General features: G+C 39.2%; 1 protein-coding gene and 1 pseudogene across 3 annotated transcripts; both read left to right on the top strand.

Moving 5' to 3' along the window:
• The first annotated feature begins 162 nt into the window (after positions 1-162).
• LOC144646277 (uncharacterized) lies at positions 163-22234 on the top strand. Of its 3 annotated transcripts, XR_013569381.1 has the most exons (25): positions 163-519; positions 3059-3111; positions 3710-3925; positions 6695-6777; positions 6909-6975; positions 7185-7221; positions 8314-8359; positions 8773-8830; positions 9492-9554; positions 9914-10015; positions 10521-10598; positions 11906-11999; positions 12103-12158; positions 13063-13108; positions 13213-13301; positions 13602-13693; positions 14694-14802; positions 15771-15804; positions 16739-16789; positions 17344-17497; positions 18168-18387; positions 19189-19305; positions 20146-20244; positions 20823-21676; positions 21737-22234. XR_013569381.1 is itself a non-coding variant. In XM_078505809.1 (24 exons), the coding sequence occupies exons 1-23, from the start codon at positions 426-428 to the stop codon at positions 20239-20241; spliced, it is 2055 nt and encodes a 684-aa protein (XP_078361935.1). In that variant the 5' UTR covers positions 163-425; the 3' UTR covers positions 20242-20244; positions 20823-22234. The 3 variants fall into 3 exon arrangements, 2 of the variants coding, with proteins under 2 accessions (XP_078361935.1, XP_078361936.1); XM_078505809.1 differs by having other exon boundaries at positions 20823-22234; XM_078505810.1 differs by lacking the exon at positions 19189-19305 and having other exon boundaries at positions 20823-22234.
• Positions 22235-24212: 1978 nt separating this feature from the next.
• On the top strand, positions 24213-26685 carry LOC144646276 (uncharacterized; annotated as a pseudogene).
• The last annotated feature ends 825 nt before the right edge of the window (positions 26686-27510 follow it).

Raw genomic sequence — 27510 nt, 5'->3', positions numbered from 1 at the left:
AAACGGCGTCCCTGTTTTTTCGCTGTTTATTTTACAAACTAAATGAATAATATTTGTTTTTATCTTCCCAAAACAACAACTGACAAACTTGAAAGCCAGCGGCATTCCAAAGATAACAAACGCATGCGCGTTGACAAGCGTCGTTCACGCGCGCAACTTTTGTCTTCAGCGTCTGTAGTAACGAAAATCGGTTAACTTTTATTTTGAGCTAATCACCATAATTCTTCTTTCCTCGGGGATAAATCTTGGACTGTAAGACTGTCAGGAAAAAAATCTATTATCTGGAGAAGTGGGAGATAAGTTTTGGCGCGCGTAGTGAAATCCACGGCGAAGGTGTTCCATTTGTGCGATCACGACTTCTGCGTTCGATCAGCGATTCGATCGAATCGAATTTTGATTGAAAATCGAAAGTTTTTCATCGATCAATGGAGCGATTTGGTGGATCACTTCCCGTGAAAGGTTACAGCGGTGAAATGGCAGGAAAAAAGCGAGTTCAACTTCCAGCAGACCTTGGAAAAGGTACTCACATGTTGTGTGTTTATGTTTTAGCTCAATTATCGAACTACGGGTGGCTTGTAGGCAACTGTCAGCCTAAATGTTTCAAAATATGTATTATATACAACGCAAGCCTTCATGCAACTGGAGCTTCAGATTCAACTTTCTTATTAGTCTTCAATTCTTTTTATCCCCAACAAAAGATACATTAATAATTTGTTCTTAATACACGAACGTTCCTTATGAATTGTCCTATTTACCAAACAGAGGCTCCGGATACAAAATATTCAATTAGACGTACAATATATAGACAAGAGCTTAATTGAATGAAGTCAAAAATAATTTGTTACATCGGTTGCTTAGTGCAGAAAACTAACAACTCTTCTCAGTTTAAGTTTTGAGACTGCAATACAGTAATTGTATTGCAGGAACTAAAAATCTGTTTGTTTTTTTTAAGCTGGCATACTTAAATCATTATTTATTGATAATGGGTTATTCCAGAAAAAATACACACCTCCCCGACGGATGGCAAACTGGAAATTCTCGCGGGAGGGGGGGGTTAATGGCTCGGGAAATCCGGGCGGGAGGGGGGGGGGGTCTGAACCTAAAAATTCTTCCTCAAGGGTCACTTTTAACTTTAACTCGATCGATATGTTTTACCACTTAAAAGAAGAAGTTTGCATCGAAAAATCTTGTAGTCTTCCACTTTATGGTGTTCTTACTTCATATGCTTCAAGTTTACCTTCATAGGTCCTTCTATTCATGAAGAACCAGCGCGATAAATGGATAACAACAACTTTACGATCGGAAAAAAACACTTTCGACCGAGCATGCAACGCCTGGAACATTTTTACGGTACCCAGGCCACCCGCGCCCGTGCTTTGCAACATCCTCAAAAATGTGAAGAAAAGACGATCGGTCCGGCTGCACTTTTCTGGTTTTTTTTTAGCCAACCCGAGAACTCCTTTTGCTGGCTAGAGCTAACATGTGTATACACAATTTGTGTATTATTTGGCTACTTCCAAGTTGAAGTTGAAGTTGAATTAATCCATGTCTTACGATCGATATGTTAACAAGTTTTATATGAAAGCAAGAACCGTGGACATTACGCATGAAAACTTAAATTTTTGAAAGAAAGGCAAGAGCTCCAGTTGACCTACACACCCATATAGGTAACAAAATTTAAAATTATTGTAGTTCAAAAGGCTTTATTGCTAAGCTTAAGAAGTGTCACACTAGCGAGAACTCGATCTTGTAAACACGAACTCGATGTTGTAAACACGCGCCAATTTAGGCCGCCTTGTCACCGACAACTAAAATTATAGTTTTTCTTTATTAGCGCATTAAGGACTTTTTTCACTGTGTTTTTTCTTACATTTACATAATTTTTAAGACTTACATATTTCTTATCTTGTACATTTGTTGTTTGACGAAAAAAACAAGTGGCATTTTAGAGGAGAGTGTGCCGGAGGTCACACAAACACACGTGCGATCGTTGAAATTTGACCAGCAAAATTCGCAACATTAGCCCAGTTTTAAAAATTATAATAAACAGGGATCTTTTGGAAGAAAGGTTGCGTCGTTTGTATTGCCTGTTGTGTCCAGTTCTAAAGGGCCTTTAAAAAAAATGGAAATCCGGGCGGGAGGGGGGGTTCTTGAGCTTGGAAATCCGGGCGGGAGGGGGGGTCTAGCGATCTGGGAAATCCGGGCGGAAGGGGGGTCAAAAAATGTTGCCATCCGTCGGGGGGGGGGGGGGTGTGGATTTTTTCTGGAATAACCCAATTACTAGAAATCAACGAACAATCAAAATTTGGTACATACATGTATTTCTCTGACCTTTAGGTTAATTGATTGGTCATGAGTAACTGTGTGCCTAGCTAGTTGCAGGGTCGACCCTGCAACTAAGCCAGGAGCCCATTTTTGCATTTTGATGTGATGGAAACCTGTGGACTCTAAAGTTCAACTAGTGAAAAACAAGCTGCTACATGAACAGGCTCTGCACCTTGTGAACACCCCTGCTCCAAACTTGCGACCACATTTTAAACGGCACCAACTTCTGTTGCCAACTCATTATTGTTGTTGAAACAAGTGCCATGCAGCCTACAAAGTTTAACCTTCAATTTCAAGCAAATACAGTGTATGTTCCGGTAAATACCTTTTTAAACAATTAGCTGTTACCCACAAACTGACATCACTTGCAATGATGGTGCTCTCAATTTAACTCCCACCATTTGAAGGGACATGAAAAGCTTTGACCAGATAAAATGTCATACTGACAACATAGCTCTACAGGAAATAGTTTCTCTGATTGGTCGTAGCTTGTATGCGAAAATTCATTACTGAGCAAGAACCAATCAGAGATGCTGTAATGAAGCTCTGTACAGCTGTGTGATCTGTATGGAATATTTTGACTCTAACCTTCCAATGGCTCTCTCCCAGATTATGAATTCAATGCACAGAGCTAGACACTATCAATTTTATTAAGGATATAGAGTAGTACATACATGTACTTTTGACAAATAGAAAATTGACTCCTGTTTGTTTTCTTTGTGCTTACTTGTAGGTTACAGCTCTTATGATTCAACCAATTTATTCCACAGCACTCCAAAAACAAAGGTGAGATTTTATTTCTCAGTTATATACATAATATAATTATTACTTAGAACAGTTGGTTTCAAACTGATTTTAACATCGAGTGACATCATTGGCAGGGCTGTCATTAAGTTTTTAAGCAGCCCGTTACACTGAAGGTATCACCCGTAGCATTTCACTCTGTAGGTAAGTATATCATAACACAATTAATTAATTAACATTTTCACCCGTAACATCAAGTGAACTTAGCCATAACAGGTGCTACGGGTTACGGTCCTCAATGACACAGACTCCTGATTGGATAGCCTACAGTTGTTGGAAAGATCTGGTTAATTCATTTACAGTGTATATGATTAAATACTTGAAGAAAGGGGGCTACCTGCAGTGGACTACAAGCAGCTTCCCATCGGGGTGTATTGGGGAAGGGGGGGGGGGGGGGGAAGGGGTAATCACACTCTCAGATGCCTACTGGCCAGAGGTGACTACATGTAAATGTTACATTTAAGCATCAGTCTGGGAGACAAGGCTTAGTAGCAAACACTTACATCCTGCTTTGATTCACACTTCTTTTTTAATAATATTAATTCAATTAACATACTTTGTAATTTGTTGCATTTTTTAGCCCATATCATCATCTTTTTCTTCAACATCACCAAGTAGTTATAAATCCAGAACAAGCAACACAAGCTATCCAACAGGTGTAAGTCCATCCCGTGTCCAGCGAAGCAAGTCTCCATTGCGTAGCACAAGTCCTGTTCGTCGACCAGTTAGTCCAAGCATACACAGAGCAACAAGTCCAAGGCTACACAACAGCTCCCTGTCTCCTACTAATAAACAGGTGAGTTTATGGATTTCCTAAGTAGCGAGTGACTACTGGGAAATGAAGCATATTGCTACACTCTCAAACTAAATGGTTAGTGCACCGGACTCTGAGTTGAGCAGTCCTGTTTTTGACTGGTCTGTGGATAGGGTGGACCATGCTTGTCTTGCATTCATGCAACCCTCCAAGTTAAGACCATTTTAGTCGCCATGGCGAATAAAATTTTGGAGCTGGCAACTAAATTGGAACTGAAGTCGCCAGCCTGGCGACCAAAATTGAGAAGGATTGAAAGCATGAGCTTAATTTAGCAACTTAAATTTTTAACTGGCAACCAAATTTGAGCAGTCGGTGGCCAAATGGCTACAAAGGAAAAAATAAACTTGGAGGGTTGGTCATGGGAAAGATATTTAACTTTCACAATACTACTGTCTGCCCAGGCTGTGCAACGTGACAAAAATAATGCTGATGAACTAGCATGCCATCCAGGGAGAATGGTAATAACATGCACATGTAATATTTTACAGTATTATTCAATGAGTACACATTGGATTTGAGAGGGTAGATAGCGAATAAGTTGTGGGTAAAACTGTTTCATATCCATTCAAGTGTGAGTGGAATTGTTGTTTTAACTATTAAAACACCCAAAGAATTACAATTTTTGACCTCTCTTGACTAGCTTATCTCGCTGACATGTACACCTACACACTGTACATTGTACCACATTAATTTTGTGGTCCATTCAGTGTTCTCCTTATCAGGCGGTAACCGGTAAAATTTACCGCTTGTAACACGACTCTTTACCGCCTAGAATCGCTAAGATATCTTGTAAATTCAACAGGTAAATAACAAAGTAACACCACTCGTTTCACCTTCGTAGTCATGATTGAAAATATAAAATAACAGATTGAAAATAAACAGCGACAAATGCAATATTCATTTACGAATTTGTGCTAGTACCGTAAACACCCGCGTATAAGCCGCACCCGCAGATAAGCCGCACCCTGAGTTTAACAACTCAAATGTTGGAAAAAAGTTTTTTGAAAGTAAATCAAAGAAAATCAAAGTCGAGTCAAAAATCCAAAGTTGAGTCTTTAGGAAGTCTTCTTCATCGAACGTAAACTCAATGAACATTGAAACAGAAAATACTTCATCTTACCCACAATTTGAGCTCTTTAATATAATAAAACAACTTTGACATATTATGGGTGATCTTTTTCTGGCATTTGTTGACAGGTATTTCTTCATCACAATTTTTCCTATTTTTTAAAAAAAACTTGCGTTCGCCGAACGTTCGTAGCTTAGTAACAGGCATTGCGGACGTAAAATATGGGACTAGGGCGAGAACGCAAAACAAGATGGCGATGGAGGCGTTCGGGTTTCGTGGCTATCATATTGACAAATTAAAGAGATTTGGGAGCCATCTATTAAAAACTTGTTGCATAAAGAGAGTTTCGTAATCAGTTCGAAAATTTTTCATCAAAGTGCAAAATGAGAAAGAAACAATTGGCCATCTTACTCGTGAATACTCGTGGTATTTTCTCGCTCGTAAAAGTATCAATATTACTGTTAAAGTTATAGGCCATTGTCGACACTGCAAACAGTATAGGAGCTGTCAAACTTGCAAAAGCAATGACCGGTACTCTCTTGTAGTTTTATGTTTTTTAATTTACATAATTTTCCATAAATTAGCATCAGTTAACGAAAATTAACGGCACCTTTTCCAAATGTTCCCGCAGATAAGCCGCACCCCCGCTTTTGAGCGAAAATTTTTGGAAAAAAGGTGCGGCTTATCTGCGGGTTTTTACGGTATTCAATATTCTTTATTTCCCTTCGCTTTCCGAATCTCTGAGGGCTGGTTTTGAGGAAAGAGCAAGTTTTGCAGGTGTTTCTCACTTCGTGGCAAGTGCACATCTGTTGTTGCACATTTTCCACGATCAATTCCGCAATGAAGCGGCAGCAATCCTTGCTGTCCTTTCACTTTGTCCATTGAAAATAAAAACAATCACAAAGGCAAAGAGCCGTTAAGAGGTAAAAATAATTCCAGAAGTGAGAAATATTACTTACATATAATAGTTCAGTTTTCAAAAACATGCAAAATGCAGAAAATAGTTGATTGCTTAGTTGACCGTAGCTGACGCGTGGTGAAGACAAAGGCAGCTTTCGATGTCGAATTCTTCTCATAAGTTCGTAAGGGTTTAAAACAAAATCCAGATGACAGATAAAAGAAGCACTCAGAATACAACTTTGTAACAACGCTTTCGTGAATGCTGAGTATTCGAAGCAAAGAAAAAAAGAGCTGCAGCAATTCGTAGCAAAGAGGAAACAGGACCGCTGATTTTTTGAAGTAGTACGTCATGTAAGCGACAGCAAATGTATCTCCTTAAAACAACAGAAGATTTTATGCAATTTTTCGTAGGCTGTATAGCAGGCGAAAGAGGTCTGCAAGGCCATAATAACGTTGTCATGAAATAAAATTCGACCAGCATTTGGACAACATTCTGTTTCATGTAGGTAGACTAGAAAACGGCTGGGATTTACCGGAAATTCTTTACCGGTTTAAAAAGTTTTCTTACCTGCTGTGCTGAAAACTAGGGAGTACACTGGTCCATGGTATATGAGCTCATATACATGTACCATGGCCTGTCAACCAAGCAAAACTCAGAAATTTTGATATACATCATGTACATGTACCTTCGCTAATTTTTAATAATATTATTTTTTTATAATTATTATTAGTAAATTTATTACAGTAATATTGTAATATGTCACATTTATTGTATGTTTCAGCTCTCTGATGTTGACAGTGATACAATCCAAAGACAAAGGCGTGAACTTCAGTTACTTATAGGGGAACTTAAAGATAGAGACAGGTATTGCCATAATGGGTTCCTTTTCATTTATAAATAAATGAATTCAGTTTCATGAACATACCTAAGAACAAAAGTTGTGTATTAAAATGCACTGTGTGTAATTTACTTGTCTGTCTATTCAATATTATTAGAGAATTGAATGATATGGTACAAGCTCATCAAAAACAGATTGTAGCATGGGAAGAAGACAGACAGAGGGTGAGTGTCACAAGAAGCATTTTATTTTTAATATTATTTTGGACTTTTGTTGCCATTTTATGCTAAATGTACAACTACACTGTTAGTGCCAGCAATGTTGGAGTTAGTTCCTCCACTTCACAAATTACTGCTGCAATTAAGTTTTCAATTGGTTTCATTGTTAACCATGACTTTAATTCATAGCTAAATAATTTTTTTTGTGTGTGTAGGTGTTTGCTCTAGAAAAAAGATCTTCCAGGCTTGAAAGTAAGTAAGGTTCCGTCTTAGGCAACAACAGCTTAAATTAGACACATTGTACAGTCACATTGTACATAGGGACCTTCAGATCGGACTACGAGTACAAGATTGAGTACGAGTACGAGTTTTCAAACCAAATTCGTGTGCCTCCTATAATCACTTATCACACCAATCTTATCCCTAACGTTTATTTATGTGTTAGTCAGCAACAGGGAAGAGTTATAGTTTGGGGGATACAATTGCGTAGAAATTCCAAAGTCGTACTCGTACTCGATGTCGTACTCGTAGTCAAATCTGAAGGTCCCTAATGTACATGGGAGTGCAGTCATGGCCCAACACATGTCTCCATAGCCAGAGGTCCAGGATTGAGCCTGGTCGGAGTCTTTGTGTTTCATTCCCAGACAAGACACTTTACTCTTACAGACAGGCTGACTCTCCCCACCCATGATGCACATGGGAGTGCAGTCATGGCCCAATACATGTCTCCATAGCCAGAGGTCCAGGATTGAGCCTGCAGGGGCGGCGGAGCCAGGGGGACTTCTTAAGAGAAGGGTCTTTTAAGCCCCCCCACTTCAAGTCACTAGTCAGCCCCCCACTTGGAAAATTGCTCCGCCGTCCCTGGCCTGGTCAGAGTCTTTGTGTTTCATTCCCAGGCAAGACACTTTACTCTTACAGTCAGGCTGACTCTCCCCACCCAGGAGTATAAAATGGTGTTGGGAAAACTTCTAGCCTAAGGGCAACCTGACAGAAATGCTTTGTGAGCAACCTACTATGGGTGAAAATCCCATCCAGGGGGAGTAAAGTTCAGTACTCCAAGCAGCCTCTAATGCTCCACCACCCCAAACTCCTTGCCACTTTTCCTTCTTGCCATACTTACATGTATAATAATCCAGTTCTTTTCATGCTGCTCCCCGGTCAACAGATTGACTGGAACAGGCTACTAGGCTGCAGAAAGTCCTAACTTTACAGCCAAAAACATGATATCACTTAATGATTTGTTGGGGGGGGGGGGGTGGGGGAATAACTGATTGTTGCTTCTTTGTGAAAATTTTTGATTTTGTTTCAAGAAAAAAAATTTGTTTTTAACTTTGTTTACAACAGGTGAACTAAAAAGTAGAAATGAACAATTAAAGGCAATGCAAGCAAGGTAATGCTCATTATTTTATTGATAATATTACCGTTACATACAAAAAATGTTTTTATGTACAGAGTGTACTAGTATCTTTGAGAAATAGTTATTATAAAAACAAAAGAAAAATACTAAATAATTAAAAAGGACATGCTTTGATATTATATACTGTTTCTAAAATGCAGTTCCTAGTTTGTTAGTTAAAGTGTTCTAATATTTAGCAGCAGTAAATCTGAAGCAGTGTTTGCCAAAATTTGTAGTGTTTACATGTACATGTCCACTGTTATACAGTTCAATTGAGTTTAACTTCAGACCTTGAATTTCACTAAAAGGTATAAATTCAAATTAGTTATATGTCAACGACATGTACAATTTTATATATTATTTGAATTTTATTGATTTAACTAAATATCCATTCTTATCATTTTAAGGCTTAAAGCTTCAGAAGCCGAGGAAAAGAATAAAGGCAAAGAACTTGAAGATACTCAGGTATAAAAATGAAAAGACGTAACTTTAGCCAAAAGGTTTTGTGCCCTATCACAAATTATAGTTCACCACTAAATTTTCTCCGATTCTGATTTGTTTAAATTGAACATGTGATGCGTGTGTCCGTCCGCCGGAGGGCACTTCAGCCGCCCTCCCGGCGCCCCGGCATTTTTTTGTCAGCTGCCTGCAGACACCCAACCAAATTCCTGCATTTGGTGGTTTCTTTTGGTTTTGTTTCGTTTGTTAAATTTCGGCTTTTATTGGTTTTTCCTGAAGTAACAGCTATTTTGTTGGCGCGGGGTGTGGTGAGAAGGTCTGTCTCGAACTTGGTCTGATGTTGCCCCTGAATTGATGTTCTAAAACTCTGACTCGTCCCCAGTCGTCTTCATCACGCGCAGATCAGCGGAGGGAGAGGGGTACCGAGAAGGGGCGCGGGGGATGGGTAGGGGGGAGGGGGGACCCTCCCCCTCTCCCCCCCCCCCCTCGCGTGCTTCTCCCTTTCCGCGTGCTATTGGCGCTGGGGACGGTCAGCTTGCTGCACCCCGCCTCTCGGGCTACTTTTTTGAACATCAATTCCGCGGGGCATCTTCGCTGTGTCCTCGACAGAAACACTCTATTGTTAAAATAGTTTTAGAATAATTTTTCATTCTCTCTTTGGCTGTAGCTTCAACTTCAACACGTTTCAGAACATGCAAATACTTCACTTCACCAAGTGCAGGAACTTGAAGTAAGTAAATAATTTATTCACAATTCTAAAAGAACATAATTTGACCTGAGTCATTTGAAATTCAAGCGCTGCATATCTATTTAAAGTTTGAAGAATTTTATTTATTTATTTATTTACATGTATTTATTTTTCCTCTGCGGCTTACCTGTAAACTAGCTGGTAGGTTCCCGCAGATTTTGCTTTCATATCTGCGGGACGCATCAAATCCATAACTAAGTGTAATGACCACATTAAACATTGTATTGTAAATGTATTGTATCAAATTGTTTTAATGATATCAGAACTTTTAATGTCCTTTACCATTTAGCATTGTTTGCTACACTAAAAAATTCAATGCTGTTGATTTCTGCTATGTTTAGGAGAAGAATAGTGCTTTAGCGTCATCCATGAGAGAGTTATCAAACACAATAGGACAGCTTCAAGCCAGAGAACAGGAGCTTTTAACAAAACTTAAACTTAAGGTATGATGTATCGCAATCTTATATATTGAAGAAGCTGAACGTCTAAGAAAGTGAATCTGTAGCATGGATTTGTTGAAATTTACATTAATTTTTAAGTTATGACATCACAAAAACTTTATGACATCATAGTTTTTTCAGTGAATAAACACGAATTTCAACAAATCCATGCTACAGATTTTGCTTCTAAATGCACTCGATCCATGGCGTTGGTTTCAACAGAGGAAAATGTAAGCTGTGTGAGTCTTAAGGGTTTTTGTGTTCTGGTGACGTGCCTTACCAAATATGGTCTTGACCGGAAATAAAAGAAGGCTTCAGTAGAACAAGTTTACATGACCAAAAACTAAATCCAGAATACTTAGCGAGCCCAAGATAATATTATGACGGTTAGAAGCCATCCATAACAACCATTTTGTAGTTAAGGGCCACCCCCCTTAATTGGTGAGAATTTGATACCTTTGTGTTGAAATATGGCACTGATTGACACATTTTTTTTTTACCTCTCAAGGATAATGACATTATGGAAGCAAATGTAAGCTTAGGAGAATTACAGCAAAAGATAAAACGACTTGAAGGATTATGTCAGGTTAGTTGTCACTTGTAACCAGAATCCTATATATACCATCTCACATTTTAATCATGTACAGTCGAAGCTCTCGTAAGCAGACACCCTCGGGACGCGGAAAAATTGTCTGTAACTGGGCTGGCCGCCGTGGTTCTCTGGGTGGGGGAAATGGCCGCTGGGCTTGCCCAGCTAACAATCCGGACGGACGTGGATGACGACAAAACAAGCACTGAAATATGGTACTGTAATCACTGTAAAATCGTTGTGACGTGGCGGTGAGTTCTTGTAGTGGGGTTGTCATGGATTTTCTTTGGGTTGTCCGCTTACGGGGAGCTTAAAAACAAAGAAACAGTATAGAAAAGTCTAAGTCGTATCTCTGGTGACGGGGTTTCCAACAAGGCGGCCGTAAGTAGAGCTGTCCGCTTACGAGAGTGTCCGTTAAGAGAGCTTCGACTGTATAATGTTAATGACAGAAATTTCAACTTTCACTTTAGTGCTCATGTAATTTTAATTAATAGAGTACTGCAACAATGGTCACATCTGATACTAGTCCAAATCCTCAGTAGGCAAATCCCATTGCAGCCATTTACTTGAATCATTCACCTTGCAAGAGAAATGTCCGAGATTTCGCACTTAAACTTTCCACGTTGATGATGTACTTAGCTTTACAGAGATCTGTACAGAGATCTGTCTGATCTTAATTGTACCTAGGGTAAAATTGAAGCACAACATATGCATGTAGCAGGGCTCAAGACTAACAGTAGCCAACTAGCCAAAGGCTAGTCAAAATGCCCAGTTTTGGTTAGTAGCTTTTGGCCTTTCACTAGCCAAAATGGCTAGTGAAAAAATTAGGCATTAGTGGCAAGAAACCACATTTATTAAAATCGTCGTCTCAGAGAATATAACTATACAAGTAAACCATCAACATTATAGAATGTGAAACTTTAAACAATCTAGTTGACAAAAATGCATGTACATGTACAATTTCCTTATAGTGAAGAACAAATGCCCAATTTTGCTAAGAAAAAAAAAACATGAAGATTAAGGAACATTTTACGGTTCAAGGTTTAAACATTATCGCACATTGTTTTCACCCTCCCCCCCCCCCCCCCTTTAAAAGAAGGACTATGCTTAAAAATTGTGGCTAGTAGAAAATAGGTTTTGGCTAGTGAAAAAAAGTTAGTCTCGAGCCCTGATGTAGTATTGGCAAAAGCATACAACTTGCCAATATGCCAATATAGAAAAACGTCTTCAGTGTATTGAAGATACCCTGCCACAAAAAGTGGTCTGTTCACTGAAATAATTAGCTAATGTTTTTACACACTCAGGAACTAAGAAAAACTGAAAGCTCATTGAGGACAGAAAGAGACCAGTGGAGAGATCAGGCGACGGCAAATAAACATGAAGTAGAAAAACTAAGAGGTATAATTCTAGCGTGGCAGAGCTTTCTGGAATTTTGAAAATTTGGGATATTTTTTACGTGCTTGACATTTGTGTGTGTGTTTTCTTTTTGTATTTTATCCAGGTGACATTAGTAAACAGTTTAGTGATGCAGATGAAGTTCAAGCTGAGGTAGCAAAGGTAAAATTCTCATAAAACGTCGTCAGAAAACAAAATGATTGACTGTGTGACAAACACAAAAGGAGGATGAAAAGACATTTTAAACAACGTGCGGAGCGTAAGAAAAAAAAAGAAAGGCTAATTTTTTTGTTGATGTAGACTTGCCTCAAGTCAACCTCTTTTAGAGAAACAGCCTTCTCAAACTCATTAATAATTCATCAAGTTAAAACAAAGAAAATTATAACCGTGACGGTGGTTTGGAAACCCAATCTTAATTAGCATAGATTTTTACGATTTTATTTCTCCGTTTACTCCGTAGTTTTTGTTTCGATTGAGAAGATGTATCAAACACTCGAGACAGTGTTTCATCGGCTATCCAAACACCTCAATTTCGTCAAAAATACTCCGCTGCGCGTCGTATTTTCAACTCTCTTCTCGAGCGGTGTTTGGATATCCCGATGCAACACTGCCTCTCGTGTTTGATATATTACTTCAGCCATATAAAACCAACATATGGGGAAATTAATATTGGAAAGAGCTACTAGAAAGTGTAATAAATCGTTAAAAGTGGCGCAAATGAAACTTTTGCCGTTGCACCGTTTTCTAGTCAGTTTAATCATCTATCACCTCTTTGTTGCCTTACAAAAATAGAAGAACATACATGCAGTTAAGGGGCAAAAAAAATAGGTGCAACAATTAGGAGCCAGTAGAGGTACACTGTCCAGGGCCGTTTAAATGTGGTACATTTTTGTCGTGCTTTACTGAATGCAAGAAGGTACCATCAGTTTACAAAGTTCTACCAGTATGGGTGTGTTAGGGGGTAGCTATAGTGCATGACGATCGAGAAACACGCCTGGTGTAGGCTAGCACTTTCAAATAAAATGTTCCTTTATGATTGCCATAATGTTTGGTTTCTTCCTTTCAGACAAAGCAGGAGATTTTAGTCTTGCAAAAAGAACTTTTCTTATCAGGTAAAAATCAACTTCCACTTGTAACAAAATACAACTTTTATTTTTACTTCCTACTTAATTTTTTTTAAAAAAAAGAGATTACAAACGATAATATTACTTTTTAGGAGAGAGAGAAAAGAGGAAAGATCAACTACTCGACTTACAAAAGTCAAAACAAGAAAGAACGGATTCAGAACTTCAAAACCTTCGACAGGTATGTACATAATCTTTTCATAAGTATCGCGCTTCGACGTTCTTATAAAAAAAAGGTTCTTATTAAACAAACTAATTACGCGCAGAAAAGAAAAGAAGCGAAGGCGTTGCGTCCCTATTTTTTTTTCCCGTTCGTGCCCTTAATTTGCTTTTTCCTCCCAGTCTAACAAGGCTAGCTGGCGTCTCAGACAAACTAATCCCAGTTAGTTCGTCTGCAACGCATTCTAAACAAGCTTGGAACGCGAATTATAAAATGTAATTTTTGCAACGCTTTTTCTAATTGTTTATTTTCTCTTGACAGATCTGTGAACGACAACAACGCGACATTTCATACATGCAGCTTCAGTTACAAAGCTCTCATGATATGCTGTCCAAACATGTCACAGAGACCGAGTAAGTTTTCCATGGTTTACTATCCGTTAGCTTCCCTCAGAAACACTTAACGAAAGGCTTCATTTATATTTCTATTCGGTGAACCGTGTGTCAGCTCCAATTTTAAGAACTCCACCCCTGATACTTAAGGTTGCTGCCAAACCTTTTTGTGCCATGTTCGGGTAGAGTCGAAAATAAGGAACCTAAGCAAACTACGGCAACACGAAATCAAACATGTCATCAAAACAAAAGATTTAATGAGCAGAAATATACCACCCCTTAAATTTTAGTACATTTTTTAGCCGTTTTCTGCGAAACCACAACGTGAAAGACCAAATTCTGCGTATTTTAGAGAACGTGAATAACGACGGCTAAATTTTCGTAGTATTTCTATTTGAAGTTGAACGCTTTCTTTTCATATTCAGCTGGAGTTAGTTCTTAACCCAAGAGATACTGCCTATGGATAATTGCGAGATTATCAAGTAAAATATATATTCATTTCTCACTAGGCGTTGTCCTCGAAGCCTGCGTCGCAGACGAACTAAAACCCTGGTATACCGAGGTTTTGTGACACGTCCGGCTGTCCCGGCTATGTCTTCGTGTCATAAAACTGTTTTGTGAAAGTCATCGTTAAGTCCCCCTGTATCTGTGGCGGGGACCGTGCATGGAGTCATGTTACAATCAACTTTTCTTTGCCTCGTTTCCTTAGAGCAGTTTTTAATTGAGTGTCGTAAAACCAAAACCAAAGTAATTACTCCGGCCAATCACAAAGGACACAGACAAACCAGTGTACCAATCAAAACTCCAAGCAAATACATGTAGCCGGCACGAGCGCGGGAAAACGTGCGCGAGCGAGTCACGATTGGTTTTGGTTTTAGTTTTGATTGGCTAAGAAAGTGGCGCTAGATTTTTAAGCCAATCACTAAGCGTAGCAATGCAAAACCAAAGCAAACGCAATTTACTTTCGACACTCAAGTGTAAACCGCTCTACTAAATGCTTTTTTTTTCTGTTTTCATGTAGTAAAATGTCAGAGGTGGAGTCTAATCCCCCGGATGAAGAGAAGAAACCTATAAACAGCTTTTACGATGCGACAAGTTACAATCTCAATGGAGACTACTTTGATAATCAGGTGATTACCCAACATTTTTCGTGTTCAGTTTCCTTTTCAAACATAGTGACCAAATTTTAAATAGTATCTTTTTTATAAAACCGTTTGACTGAGCTTTCCTTCGCGATAAAAGAAAGATGCCGTATTAACAAGGTGGCTCCCAGGTTAGGCGGGAGAATATTTTCAAGGCGGGAGAAGCCTTCTCTCGCCCTGATATTCTCATTATTATTATTATTATTAAGAAGCTTGCGCGTCAAAACCTATAAACAACGAATCAGAGACATCACACGGATCTCTGTAGAGTTACGTCATCAGTATGGAATTTTTCGGAAAGTAAACCGAACAGGCTAAACTAAGTAAGTGCTGCATTATATACAAGCGTTTACAGGGGCATGTACCCACCTATCTGAAAAGCTTACTTAAGCTTACTAGCGAGACTCATTCACGAAATACAAGATATGCCAATTTTAATATTGTTCATCCAGTTATAAAACGATTAACTGAAGGTGGCAGAACTTTTACCGTGACTGCTTGTAAAGAATGGAACAGCCTACCCCTATCTATGCGAAAATTGTAAAATTAAAGCTTTTAGGAACTCTCTTTGGAAGAGAATTTTTAAAGAACAGCAGTTTTTAAATCATTTTATTCTGTAATTTAGTTACACTTTTACTCTTTTTACCTTTTTAATATTTTATCTCGTATTTCTTGTATTTTTATTCGTAATATTTTATAGTTTTAGTTTATCCATAGTTTTAATATTCGTATTGTTCTGAGTATTTTTATATTTTATTGTAAATAATTATTGAGGGCCACTGGTTTGTTAGTGTTTTTATGCTATTTTAGTGCTACCCTCGTTAAATAAAGACTTTACCTTACCTTACCTTTGGTTGTGTCTCAGACTTCGTTTCAGCGGGGGAAAGGATTGTTTTCTTAGGCTACTCCAGGCAGTGTACAAACCTTGTCTTACAGTAATACTTGTTTTCTCTTAGGACCAAGCATCAACCAGGTCAATGGATTTTGACGGTATGTCGATTTATCGCTGTTCTGGCTATTTTGTTGTTTTTGAATTGCAGTAAAAACATGGAAAAGGTTAAAATTCAACATTTCAGTATCCTGCGTGCAGACGTCTGATCTTGAGATAAGAAGGAATAGTCCTTTTGTACGATCCAGTCCTGCGGGCAACATCATCCATGTTAAACCGCAAAAATGCAACAGTCATCCAGCGCAAACGCAGCTCGCACCAGTCACACTGAGGCATCTTTAGTTAGGATGGTAACATAGAAATCTCTAACAGAAATTTCGTGTGACTGTGTAGCGCGTATAACTAGTGAATTGAAAACGATAATTAAAATGAACTTAAATACGCTTGATGGTAGTATAATGTTTCCATACGTTTCGGGGTCTACTGCCCCTTCTTCAGTGGAACGAATGTGAAATGCCATCTAACGGAAATCAGCACGTGCGCGTGATCAAAGTATTTGAAAGTTTACAAATCAAACGCTACGTTACGCCATAACATTCTAGCGCGCGCGCTTGTTAGAGTGAACATTAGAGAAGATCAAATAAAGCTCAAGTCCGACATTCAGTCCACGAGGTCGCAGGGTCTGGTGCCGGAAAATCAGCTTTGCCTCAAAACGCATCTTTAGTTAGGATGCCCGACTGCGCACAACTTGTCAGGAAGAAAAGCGGATTTTGTAACGTTTGACCGTTACATGCAAACGGCCTAGTAGACGTCTGCACGCAGGCCAGCATCATATATGAAATGTTTGATTCCGTTTCCATTGTTTTTGAGATTCTTTTTGTACTTCCCATTTTTTTTTATTCCCTTGTTTTGGCACTTACAATCGTTGGCTCTGATTGGCTAACAAGTTTGGAAAACATACTGAATGAGTGAAAACGATGCAACAACACGGCGGCGTACGTTATGTTAACACGAATCGTGTGTTTCGTCTTGCAGGTCCAGTAAATTCTAAAGGCATAGATGATGACCTGTCTGCTTATATTCCTGGTACGTAAGAAACACAAACACTATAAGCCGCGCCAAAGGAGCTATTTTTGTTTGGTCAATAGCAGTGAGGGCTGATAAATGGCTAAGAAAAAAGTCGCAAGATACTCATTTCGTTGAATTTTCGCTACAATTTACCAGCTTTACTAGTGGAAAATGTCAGCTCTTTATTCAAACCTTGTGCCAGTGAGTCTCTGCAACATTCAGGTTTATATTAAGCGGATAAATCGTAATGAATTTCGACTTGAACTGCCAATTTAACGACAAAGATAGCAAAGTGAAAGGACATCGTAACCTGTACTGTTGTTTATTTGATGTTTGTTGACATATAAAACAATTGTTATGCTAATTGTGCAGAATTTATTTAACTGGTGCTTGGGTCGAAAATTTTGACCCGTGTATAAGTCGAGGGCGATTTTTTGGACCGATTTTTAGGTGAAAAAAGGTCGACTTATACACGGGTAAATACGGTAATGTATTTGCCGAGTTGTCTGTGAATGCCCAGCTGTACTGCTTGGACTTTGCTCACAAGAGTTATTCTTACTACTTCATTTCAGGTGGTGGTGGAGTGTCCTCCCTTTCCATGCACGCCACAGCCGGAAGTGACTTGGCTGACGATTTTGACAACCTATCCCACGATCCATTGCAGACCGCAATGTCATCAGAAAGAGGCTTTGCTAGCTCCAATGTGGAAACCTTTCTACCACCAAGGTAAAGAAAAAAAAAATATTTTCTAGTATGGTCTAAATCGTCTCGAACAATTCAATCAGTGCCTCGTTTGATAAGTCTACAGACTGAATTTATTGCGATGGACTAGCATCCCATACAGGGGAAGTAAAAATACTCCTAGTCGCTTAATGCTACTGAAACCGGGATAAACTCCAACATGATGGGCCACTCGGCTCGAACACAGACTTTACCTACCTGACATAATGATTTTTGACATGAGTTTCTTTGATCAATACGGCACTATCAGCCGGTTTGATAATAATAGCATTTAGCCTCGGCTTTGAGTACAAAGGTGTGCACTTCTCCCTTCCCTTCAATGTTGAGTTCCGTTAATCACTTCTTATATAATAAATTTATCACAAGACGTGCTCTTTGACAGCCCCCCAAAGGGGGGGGGGGGGTAAAATAGAAACGAAGGCAGCGGAAAAAAAAAAAAAAAAAGAAAAAAAAGAGGGAGAAAATTAAAAAAAAATTACACCGGGGACAAAAGAAAAAAGGGGGGAAAAAGGGCAAATATGAAAAAAAATAAACTTGCGGGTGATAATGGGTCAGAGGAACAGCCCCGCCAAACTTTGCGACCATATTTTTTAAGATGAGCCATCCTTGAGCTAGGTCCTTTATCTTAAACATGTTCAATTTTCTTTCCTTTCAGAAATCCATCCTACTTCAGCACACCCAACACACGAACCGACATGTACCCACCAATTGGCAACCTGTCAGTCACAAGCGCCAGGCAAGAGGACCACAGTACCTTTTTACCATTCTCGGCTGGGAGGCCTGTGGATCTAAATTCCGTAACAACATCAAGGCCTGGAGACAGCTATTCTCCGTATTCAGCTGGTGTGTCTGTGACAAAGTCATCTCCTCCTAAGGTAAGAGTTGTGTAAGAAACCGAACTGTTATAAGATCTGTAGTTTGAAGCCTGCAAAAGCATCTAATTTTTTCGCTGAATTATGAATCAACGGGCAATAAAACGGCTGTTTTTGCAGGTTTGTAGCTCGAAAAATTTATTATCTTTAATTCTTCACATGAAAGGAAGCCCCGGCGTGAGAACAGACTGGGGGAACAAGTGGCTTCTCTTTTCGGTCGAATTCCACTCTCCGTGCAATAGCTGAGCCCGTGTTTTTTCGTCAGAGGAGTTGCTAAGCAACAGTATGGCGTGTCAAAAATAGAAATAGTGACAAGCACATGTACAGGCTCTTGCAGTTTTTGTCAGTTTTCTTTGATTAGGAGGAAAAAACTATCGGGTAATCTTTTTCTTCAGTGTGCTCTGTTCTACAAAGATTCGCCGAGAGTGGCATTTGTTTCCCTAATTGTGTAGACGTTAATACAGGTTAACAGAGTAAACATTAAAAAAAACTGGAGAGTTCGTATGTATTTTTAGTGGAAAATGTTTGTCTGATGGGCCCCTTCATTCTCACAACCTACCCGCATGAATTCCTATGAGGTCCTTAAGAGAAGTTATCATTAAATCAGTGCTCCAGGGGCGATGAAAAGGTTAGCGTAACGCTCATATAACTGCTAACGTGGCTGACTCACATAATACTGTAGATAGGTCTCATAATGTACTAACAGAAGTTCCGATAACTTGCGTGACAAGGCTGCTAACTTTGCTCCTTGGCAAGTTAAATGAACTTTCCGTTTCTTTCTCGTCTTTTTCGTTCTTACCCCAGGCGGAGGGGGACAGTTCACCGACCAGTAAACTACATCGTCTGCTGGCGGAGTCACGTCAAATGGTTCAAAACCTCGAACAATCCTCCACCTTCTCTCTGACCGGAAGTCCTAAGCAGGTTAGCTTTACGTGTCACGCCATATAACGTCTTCTCTTACCAGTCACGGTATACTCAACTACTCTTTGGCTTCTGTCACGTAACAGTAATGCAAGAACTTATTTTAACCCCGACCAGTAACCATTCCTTCCGCTTCTTCGCAATTCTTTTTCTAACTAATGAGTCTTAATATTTTATTAGCGTAAAAAAAAATACTGTAAGACTTGTTTTAAGCAGACACCCTTGGGGCATGGGTAAGTGTCCTTATAAAGGTACATGTACGCTAAAATCATTTAAACTTTGGGTGTGAATTTGGTGACTTCGTAAGGAGTTGGTGACTTTTGGTGACTTCGTAAGGAGTTTTGAGTGGGTTTATAAACGGAGGGGCTTATATCCGGGGGGGGGGGGGAGGGGAGAGGCTTATAACCCGAATAAAAAAAAACCGTTTCGGAACGAGCCACGACAGTGTCGATCGAAAGACGTTTTTAAGTTAAAAAGTTATAGTAAAGCAACATTTAGCCCTGTTCAGTACTGTCATCCAGCAGAGGGGGGCTTATATCCGGGGGGCTTATAACCGGATGTATTTTTTGTTTCCAGGTAGATGGGCCTATAACCAGGGGGCTTATAAGCGGAATTTTACGGTAGTTGATGAATTTCTTTATTCTCAACACCTGCCTGCTTGACAATGAGTTGATATTGTATAGAGAATTTAGATGTTGCTTGCGCTTGGGGGTTGATGGAAAAAAAGCCAAGCAACACAGTTTTAGCCCAAACATACTTTTCACTCCCTTTTTTTAAGACACAGAGAATCGGTGCTTTTTATGAACTTCAGCTAGGTATAACGCATCTATTTTTGTTTAGGACTCTACGGTTCCCACAAGTGAGCAGTACACACCCCCGCAAAGACATCTGGGAAGTCCACTTCACCAACGTCCCATGCAGACGTCCGCTGAATAAAAAGTAAGTACAAGATGTTTCTTTTTCAGTGTGCTGACCTTTGCACTGTTTCTAGTTTTTAACAAGTGACTTACTACTGTTCTGTGCATTGCACGAACCTTGTTTGTTAAGGTTTATTCAGTTATCGAATAATCGCATAATAAAACTCAAAGAACACCAAAATACGAAGGGGCTAAATTGGTCGATAACAAAATAATGGCTAGTGTCATAGGCACGCAATGCGTGCAGACAGCTTAGTACGCTGTGGCCCTCTGCACTATTATGATAGTTACCATACATATCATTCTGCGTGTCCGAGTAGTCTGTACAGTTCCTTTTTCTTGTAAGGTTTCCCATCAAGCACTTGTTATCTTGCCTCGTTTAGTAATGCATTATAACCAAGCCAGCAGTAATTTTGTATCTTAAAAACATGATAATGCGCTTTTGGCAATTTTATTTGACCACTAAATTAGAAACGTTCCTGTCGATCACCGTCACACAACACGATAACAATCAAAAGAGAATGTTTCTGTCAGACATTTTTTGTTTGTTGTGCGTATTTGACGAATTTTTTTTCTTTTTCTTTTTTTTTTTTTTTTCAGGATAAGACTTCCCGACTTTTGACATATCATTGCAGAGTACTGTGTGTTACACGGCACCATTGAAACCACGCTATATGCTTATTCCCTAAAAGACTTGTTGATATCCAGTCAGGCGCTTTCTTGAATCATGTGGAATCGTTTGATAAGCTGATCCTCTGGAAGCCCATGATTGAGAGTTTTTGAAAACCCGAGCGCTTCGTCGGGATCCGACACTACTTGATTCAAGATGACTGCAAACAGTAATCTCAGTAAATATAAATTTTGTTTTTAAATAGATAGTTAGCTAGAGTACTGCTTCTGTTTTAAACTGTACATAACAAATGTTAAAAAGAAACCAACCCTATTTTATTTTTATGTTTTTGAAGTATCTCATCAAAATCCAATCCAACATAGCCGCCTTCTAAAGTGTAAAATATGATCGCCATTATTTTGATATTTTATTTTTATCTTGAGTAAGAAAACAAGTAGTTCCGATACTTTTATTTTAACAAAAAACTTGATGGTCCGTTTAGCTCCTAAAAGTTAAACTGTTAGGGTTTCAGCTTTAACTGAGTAAGTGGTCCTATTTCTTTACTTTTTTTCAAAAAGAAAAATTGTATGCATTGTAACTAAGTAAGCCTTACGTAAGAAAGTGGTTTGTCGTTTGTCACTTCTTCCCACTTAAGCTGAACTGTGGGTTGAACCTCCGACTCGTAATTTGGGCCAAAATACCTCTTTAGTTTATATTAGAATGGACTATGTCTCTACTTGACCACAAACAGCCTCGACTGATCTTGGGAAAACTGGGAACAAGACGCTTTTTTACCCACTCACTTCAGTTTTTGGTTCTCGCTTGAGGTGATCAAACAGAGTGAGTAGGGAGTGATCTAGGGGGAGGATGACGCACCGGACTCCCAGAACGGCTGGAAATCGAGCCTAGGAGTGATCCGGATCGTTTCCATTCTTACAGCTTTCTCAAAAGAAACGACTGAGACGTACTCGTAGTATGGTTTTCTACCATACAAAACATCACTCTATGTTAGCATACCCATGAATTTAAATTGCATTAAGCGAATCTAAAAGCAAATCACTTCATAGGCATCAAATGACAAAAACGCCCCCTTAAAATATTTTTAACAAACATCATCTTTTATGTTCGATTACTAGAATGCTTATTCAAAATTCAATCACCAGTTAACGCATTTTATCAAGTAGTTAGTTTGCATGATCATGTTATTGTTTTCAGTATTTTCATATTAGGTTTTATGGACTACAAATGATTTTAGATAGATCTTCATATTTAATAGATAGTATTTAAATGAAGCGAATCTAGACTTGTGTATGAGCAATTGATTTATTTAATTCAGAATCTTCTGATCTGGACGAGTGAAATGAAATGGCAGAAAATGAAAATAAACTTGTGAAAATCCTGACATTTACTCTAATAGTGCCTCTCTCCATCGGATGTATTAATGGGTACCGGTGAATTAGCCTGTGAACAGGCTCCCGAGTGGAGTTTCCGCGAGCAAAGTTTTACTATCCATGGGTTACGCGAGCGAAGCGAGCGGAAGAGCGGGGCCCGAGGGGGAGTACGGGGCCCCGCTCTTCCGCTCCTTTGCTCGCGAACCCCACTCGGGAGCCTGTTCGCAGGCTACGGTGAATTAATGCTGGGGGTAACCCTGCTATCATTAAGCATCCCATCCAGTGGGAGTAAAAATACTCCTAGTCGTCTGATGCTACAGAAACCAGGAAAAGCTCCGGCCGGATGGGCCACTCGGCTCGACACAGAGTTAACTTGACCTTAAGGGGGGGGGGGGTTAAAAGGGGAGCGGTGGTGGCCTAACGGTTAGTGGACTCGGGATCGAGCAGTCCGTTGTGATTTTGAGCAAGACACTCTACTCTCTAGTGCCTCTCTCTACCCAGGTGTATAAAATGGGTACCCCTGAACTAATGCTGGCGTTAACTCTTCGATGGACGTACTAGAATCCCATCCAAGAAGGGAGTAGAAATTCTCCTAGTCGCTTATTGCTACAGAATCCGGGATAAGCTCTGGTAGTATGGGCGACTTAGCTCGACCCAGACTTTTCCTTCCTCGCAACATGTTCGTTTATTGTTGGAGTATTCCAAGCAATAAAAGTTACCATAGTAACAAATAGGAGGGAAGAAAATTATTCCCGGTGAAAGAAAATAAAAAAATGTGGCAAAGTTTAGGTCTTCATTTACTTTCTCTGTACAAGGGTATCCATTATGTTGATCTTGCTTGTGGCCAATTGCATGTTTATTCTTGTGGAATGAATATTTAAACGCACGATTGTATTATGATCCGTGACTCACATTTGGTTTGAAGACAAAAGGAACAGACAAAATAAACATTTTATTTTTTTATTGCAATTACGTGCCGCTGTGCGGTCGCTGCAGGGAGCTCGCTGAATATTCATTGCAACTGAAAGGCATGAAATATCAATTCCCTTGTCATTTTGTACAAACGTTTGGGAAATCTATTATCAAACAAAGAGAATTGAGTTATGGGGAGTGTGAAAACATAACGGTTTTTCCTTAACTTTATTTGTTCATCGCCTCTAAGGCCTTTGCAATTTAATTATCCCATTCCCTGAGAATGAGGCTGTTATCGAGTTGTATTCTCGTTACATGACGAACGTTTATTTTTGGATCTGAAATGAGAAAAAAATTGAGGTAGGAAATAATCAATCCGAAGAGACTCAGACCTTTCTTCCGAGTAAGCTAGCTAGAATAAGGTAACCTTTTATTACTCATTTTTCTTCCATTTCTACCAAGGTCAACATATCGACCAGCATTCCTTTTGAAGGGAAACGTCCGGATAATAGTTGCCATTAATACCAAGTTCTAGATTGATATTCTCATCAATTGTCCACTTGACAACAAAATGATATTGTAAGGAGAAAATAGATTATGACTAGAAGACAGGTGAGATTTTAAAACCTGCGAGCAGGGCCAATTTTTTGCTGTATTGTTTCCTCTACGCGCGGTCACGAAGAGAAAGTATTAAACAAACACGAAAAAATCGCCTTATCGCAGGTAAGGTGACACTTTTAGAAGATTGTTTTCACAGAAAATATGTTAAGCAGTATTCTGAGTATTTCGATTTTCTGACAGCTGAGAACAAATTATGCGCACCATAGCACGCAAGTAGCTGCTATAATAAATTCCATTGCTAACTTTTCAGCTGCGCCAGAAATTAATTCGGTTTTTTGGTTTGATCCTTATCTAGTGTCCCTTCAAATTTTTCTGTTAAAGCTAACAATTTTATTCGTCAATATAACGGGTTACGTCTTTCTTCAAAATAATATGTATTCAACAATATGCAAATAGCGCGCGAGGTTTAGTAAAGATATGATCACTTGGCAACTTAAAAATGTGAAATATCGCATTTATTCCGACGGTTAACTTACCAAAGCGCTTGGTTATTTTACCAGTTGTGTCGTCATATGCTTGAAAAGCAAATACCGCTCTTACATTATCAACAAGAAAAATCGCTTTGTGTGTAATACCCCAAGGAAAACGGAAAAACACAAAATTTGCATACAGTGATCTCTTGACTTATGTACAACGCATAGCGATCAAAGTCCTTCCGACGAAAGACTACAAGAAACTGCGCAGGGCGGTCGAGGAACTCTTAAGTGGATTACAACAGCCTTTTATGTGTTAAATTGTTTTTAAACGTTTTTCGTTTGTTGGAGAAGTCAGCGGAAGCCATTTTAACACGACGCGTCGTTAAATGCGTTATGTGTAAGCAAACATGGATCGAGCAGTCGATGTATTAAGAGATGCTTCAATATGGCTTCGATCATTGCCTCGGGGAGATGTCGAGAAAAAGGAAAGAGATCCGTTCAAGAAAAACGAACCGCCGAAAAAACCTGAAGCTGTTTGGTCCAAAACGAAAGAACCAGAAATTATCATCGAGACAGAGTTGTTCGAGAAGAAGAAACCCAAACATAAGGAAGATGAGTTTGATTTCGCGAAGGCGCGAGAGAAACTTCGAGAAAAATTTGACGCGGTCATCGCTATCCCTACAGAACTGAAGGAAAATTTTCAAGCGAAATTTCTGCGAGACACAGCTGCTCAAGTCGATACATTGGACACGGAAGAGACCAGATCCGGTAAGGAAATTGACTTCGATCGAGAATATGACATCATTGAATTACATGAGCACATATTCGTCATTGGAGGGGCGGCTGAAGGGCAGGGAAGCGAACCCACTTCGACTGTCGAAGTGTACGACTGCACGAATAAAGAATGGCGACAAATCGCTCCTTTGCCAGTGAAAACCACGGCATGCTATGCTACAGCAGTCACAGGTGTTCCCGCGCTCGTTGTAGTTGGCGGGTTTGGTGGATGGAAGGCGCTGAACACCGTGCAGATGTACGACTGGGTGACCGGCGAGTGGCAGGTACTCAAGCACATGAGAAAACGGCGATGGGGCTGTTTTGCCTCGGGAACAGAGCACGGAATTCTAGTGGCTGGAGGCTGCGATCAAGGCAGTGTGCTTAACAGCGTCGAGCTATACAACGTAAAGAAGAAAGAATGGTTTACACTACCACCGATGCTGGAACCTCGTTGCAACTTTGGAGGGGGAATAATCGGGCGCAAACTGCTGGTAGCCGGGGGTGGTTCTGGCTTCTACTTCAACAGCGCAAAGAACTCTGCCGAAATTTTCGACGGGGAGCAAGGAAAATGGACAAAATTGCCTCCCATGAGGCGAAAACGTTACGGTTGCACAGCCGTGGCGTGGAAGAAAAAACTGATTGTCGTCGGAGGGTGCGATAAGAATGGGACCGATGTCTTGGACGTTGAAGCGTTCGATTTGGAAGGCCATGTTTGGCTTGATTTGCCTCCCATACCCGTGGGATATTCCTTGTGCCGGGCTGAAATTGTGCAAAACATGATGGTTGTTTTTGGAGCTGATGGCGGTGAAAATACCGCTTACGCCTTTGATTTTGAACTAAACAGATGGGAAAGCTATTTGGAATTACCGCAGGGAAGAAATGTTATGCCATCGCAGTTGTCGGCATTTAGAGATAACAAATTAATTAAAAATACGGCCACATTGATTTTTTTCTTGTAGGAGATTCGTCTGAAAAAAGAATGACAACTTGTTTCTGGCAGTAGAACATTTTCATATTTATATTTAAAATAGCTATTTATAAATATTTTTCTGTCAATGTCTTTCTGTTGATTGCATTATTTTGGCTGTAAATATCGATAGCTTAACATGTTTAATTGATTTAGGGGAGTTAGTTTTTTAAAAGCAAAAATACAACAATGACTTGTTTTTTGTTTAACCGATTTAATTGCGGTTATTTATCGTATATACGTTTTAATTTACGTCGAGTTTGCCTATTATTGCCTATTTGCCTAGGCTATTAGATTGTTGGAGAATGTTGTGGATTTGTATATGTAATACATGAACCATTTAATATAATTAATTCATAGCAAAATGAGCTTAAACTGCCATTTTTTTCTGTGGTTAAACGTAAAATGTCACCGTTTATATCAACAGATCGCGAAATGGCAATTTCAATTTGAAGTGTTTTGTCGAAGTTCTCGATCATCGCCGAGAAGAGAGAAAATTTGTATTGTACGCTTCAATTGTTTGGACGATAAAAGACAATAATTAGCATTTTCTAGAACTTTTTAGGAATCTTTAATGACATTTTCCTTTAAGGAAAACGCAGATGTATTCTGCTTGTCCGTTTGTTTATACAGCGGTATCACCTAAAATTTATAATGGCTCATCATCAAAAATGAGAAATTACTCAGATCTAAATCGTAACTTATTCCTTTATATTATAGTTCAGTTTTGACATAAACTAATAAATTAGATCGTCAGATCTAAACATCATAATGACAGCCTCTTTTTTATAAACAGACATTGTTATTGTGTGAAAGTGGGAGGGATGCTTTGTCATGTAAAGTTTCGTGTAAACAACCCAAGGGCCTGTTAAAAGTCAAATAGTACCTCGTAAAATCACTCTCACCTGACAAGCACATGCAAAAGTAATCCTTTTAATATTATACTATTTTAAAGTGGTTTTGGAACAACGGCCACAAAAAGCCCAGTGAGTCAATCAAAACTTGAACCAGGCTAAGAACTAACAGGGTCAACAATTCCGGGGAACCTAGCTCGAAGGTTTTTGAAAAAATAAAACGCTATATTCCAATAATTAAAATAAAATAAAATAAGACTAAATTTTGATAAACATTTGACAATAAAAATAAGCGACAGTAAGACAAACGTTTCGATGTCATCCTGACATCATTTTCAAGTGACAAATAAAAAACGGTTCAACAGTGTTATATATGCGGTTAGAGGTGTGATGTTTCATAACATATTTGTTTTAAACAAATAGTTTCGCGCGGAGATCCGATTGCGTGTTCAGGCTAGGTTTATTCTTTCTAATAACAACATTTCGTAAATCAAGCAGTCCAGTTTTCCGCTGCATTTCTTTAGGACGGAAAAATTACTGGTAAGGTCGCCGATGTTATTAAGGCCGTGATCGTTCTTTAAATGCTTCCCGATTGCGGAGAACCTATGTTCATCAATACGTTGGTGTAAGTGCCGGCTGGTATAGCCGACATACTCTTTGTTTTGAGTTCAGAACGATTAGTTTTCGATAATAAAAATAAAAAAGTACCTCGATCGATTTCTACGGTAACAAAACTTGTAAAA

Source organism: Oculina patagonica, chromosome 3 (genome assembly GCF_052425735.1).
Source record: "Oculina patagonica isolate OP01 chromosome 3, crgOcupat, whole genome shotgun sequence".
Lineage (NCBI taxonomy): Eukaryota > Metazoa > Cnidaria > Anthozoa > Scleractinia > Oculinidae > Oculina > Oculina patagonica.
This window is presented reverse-complemented; position numbering and strand designations above follow the sequence as displayed.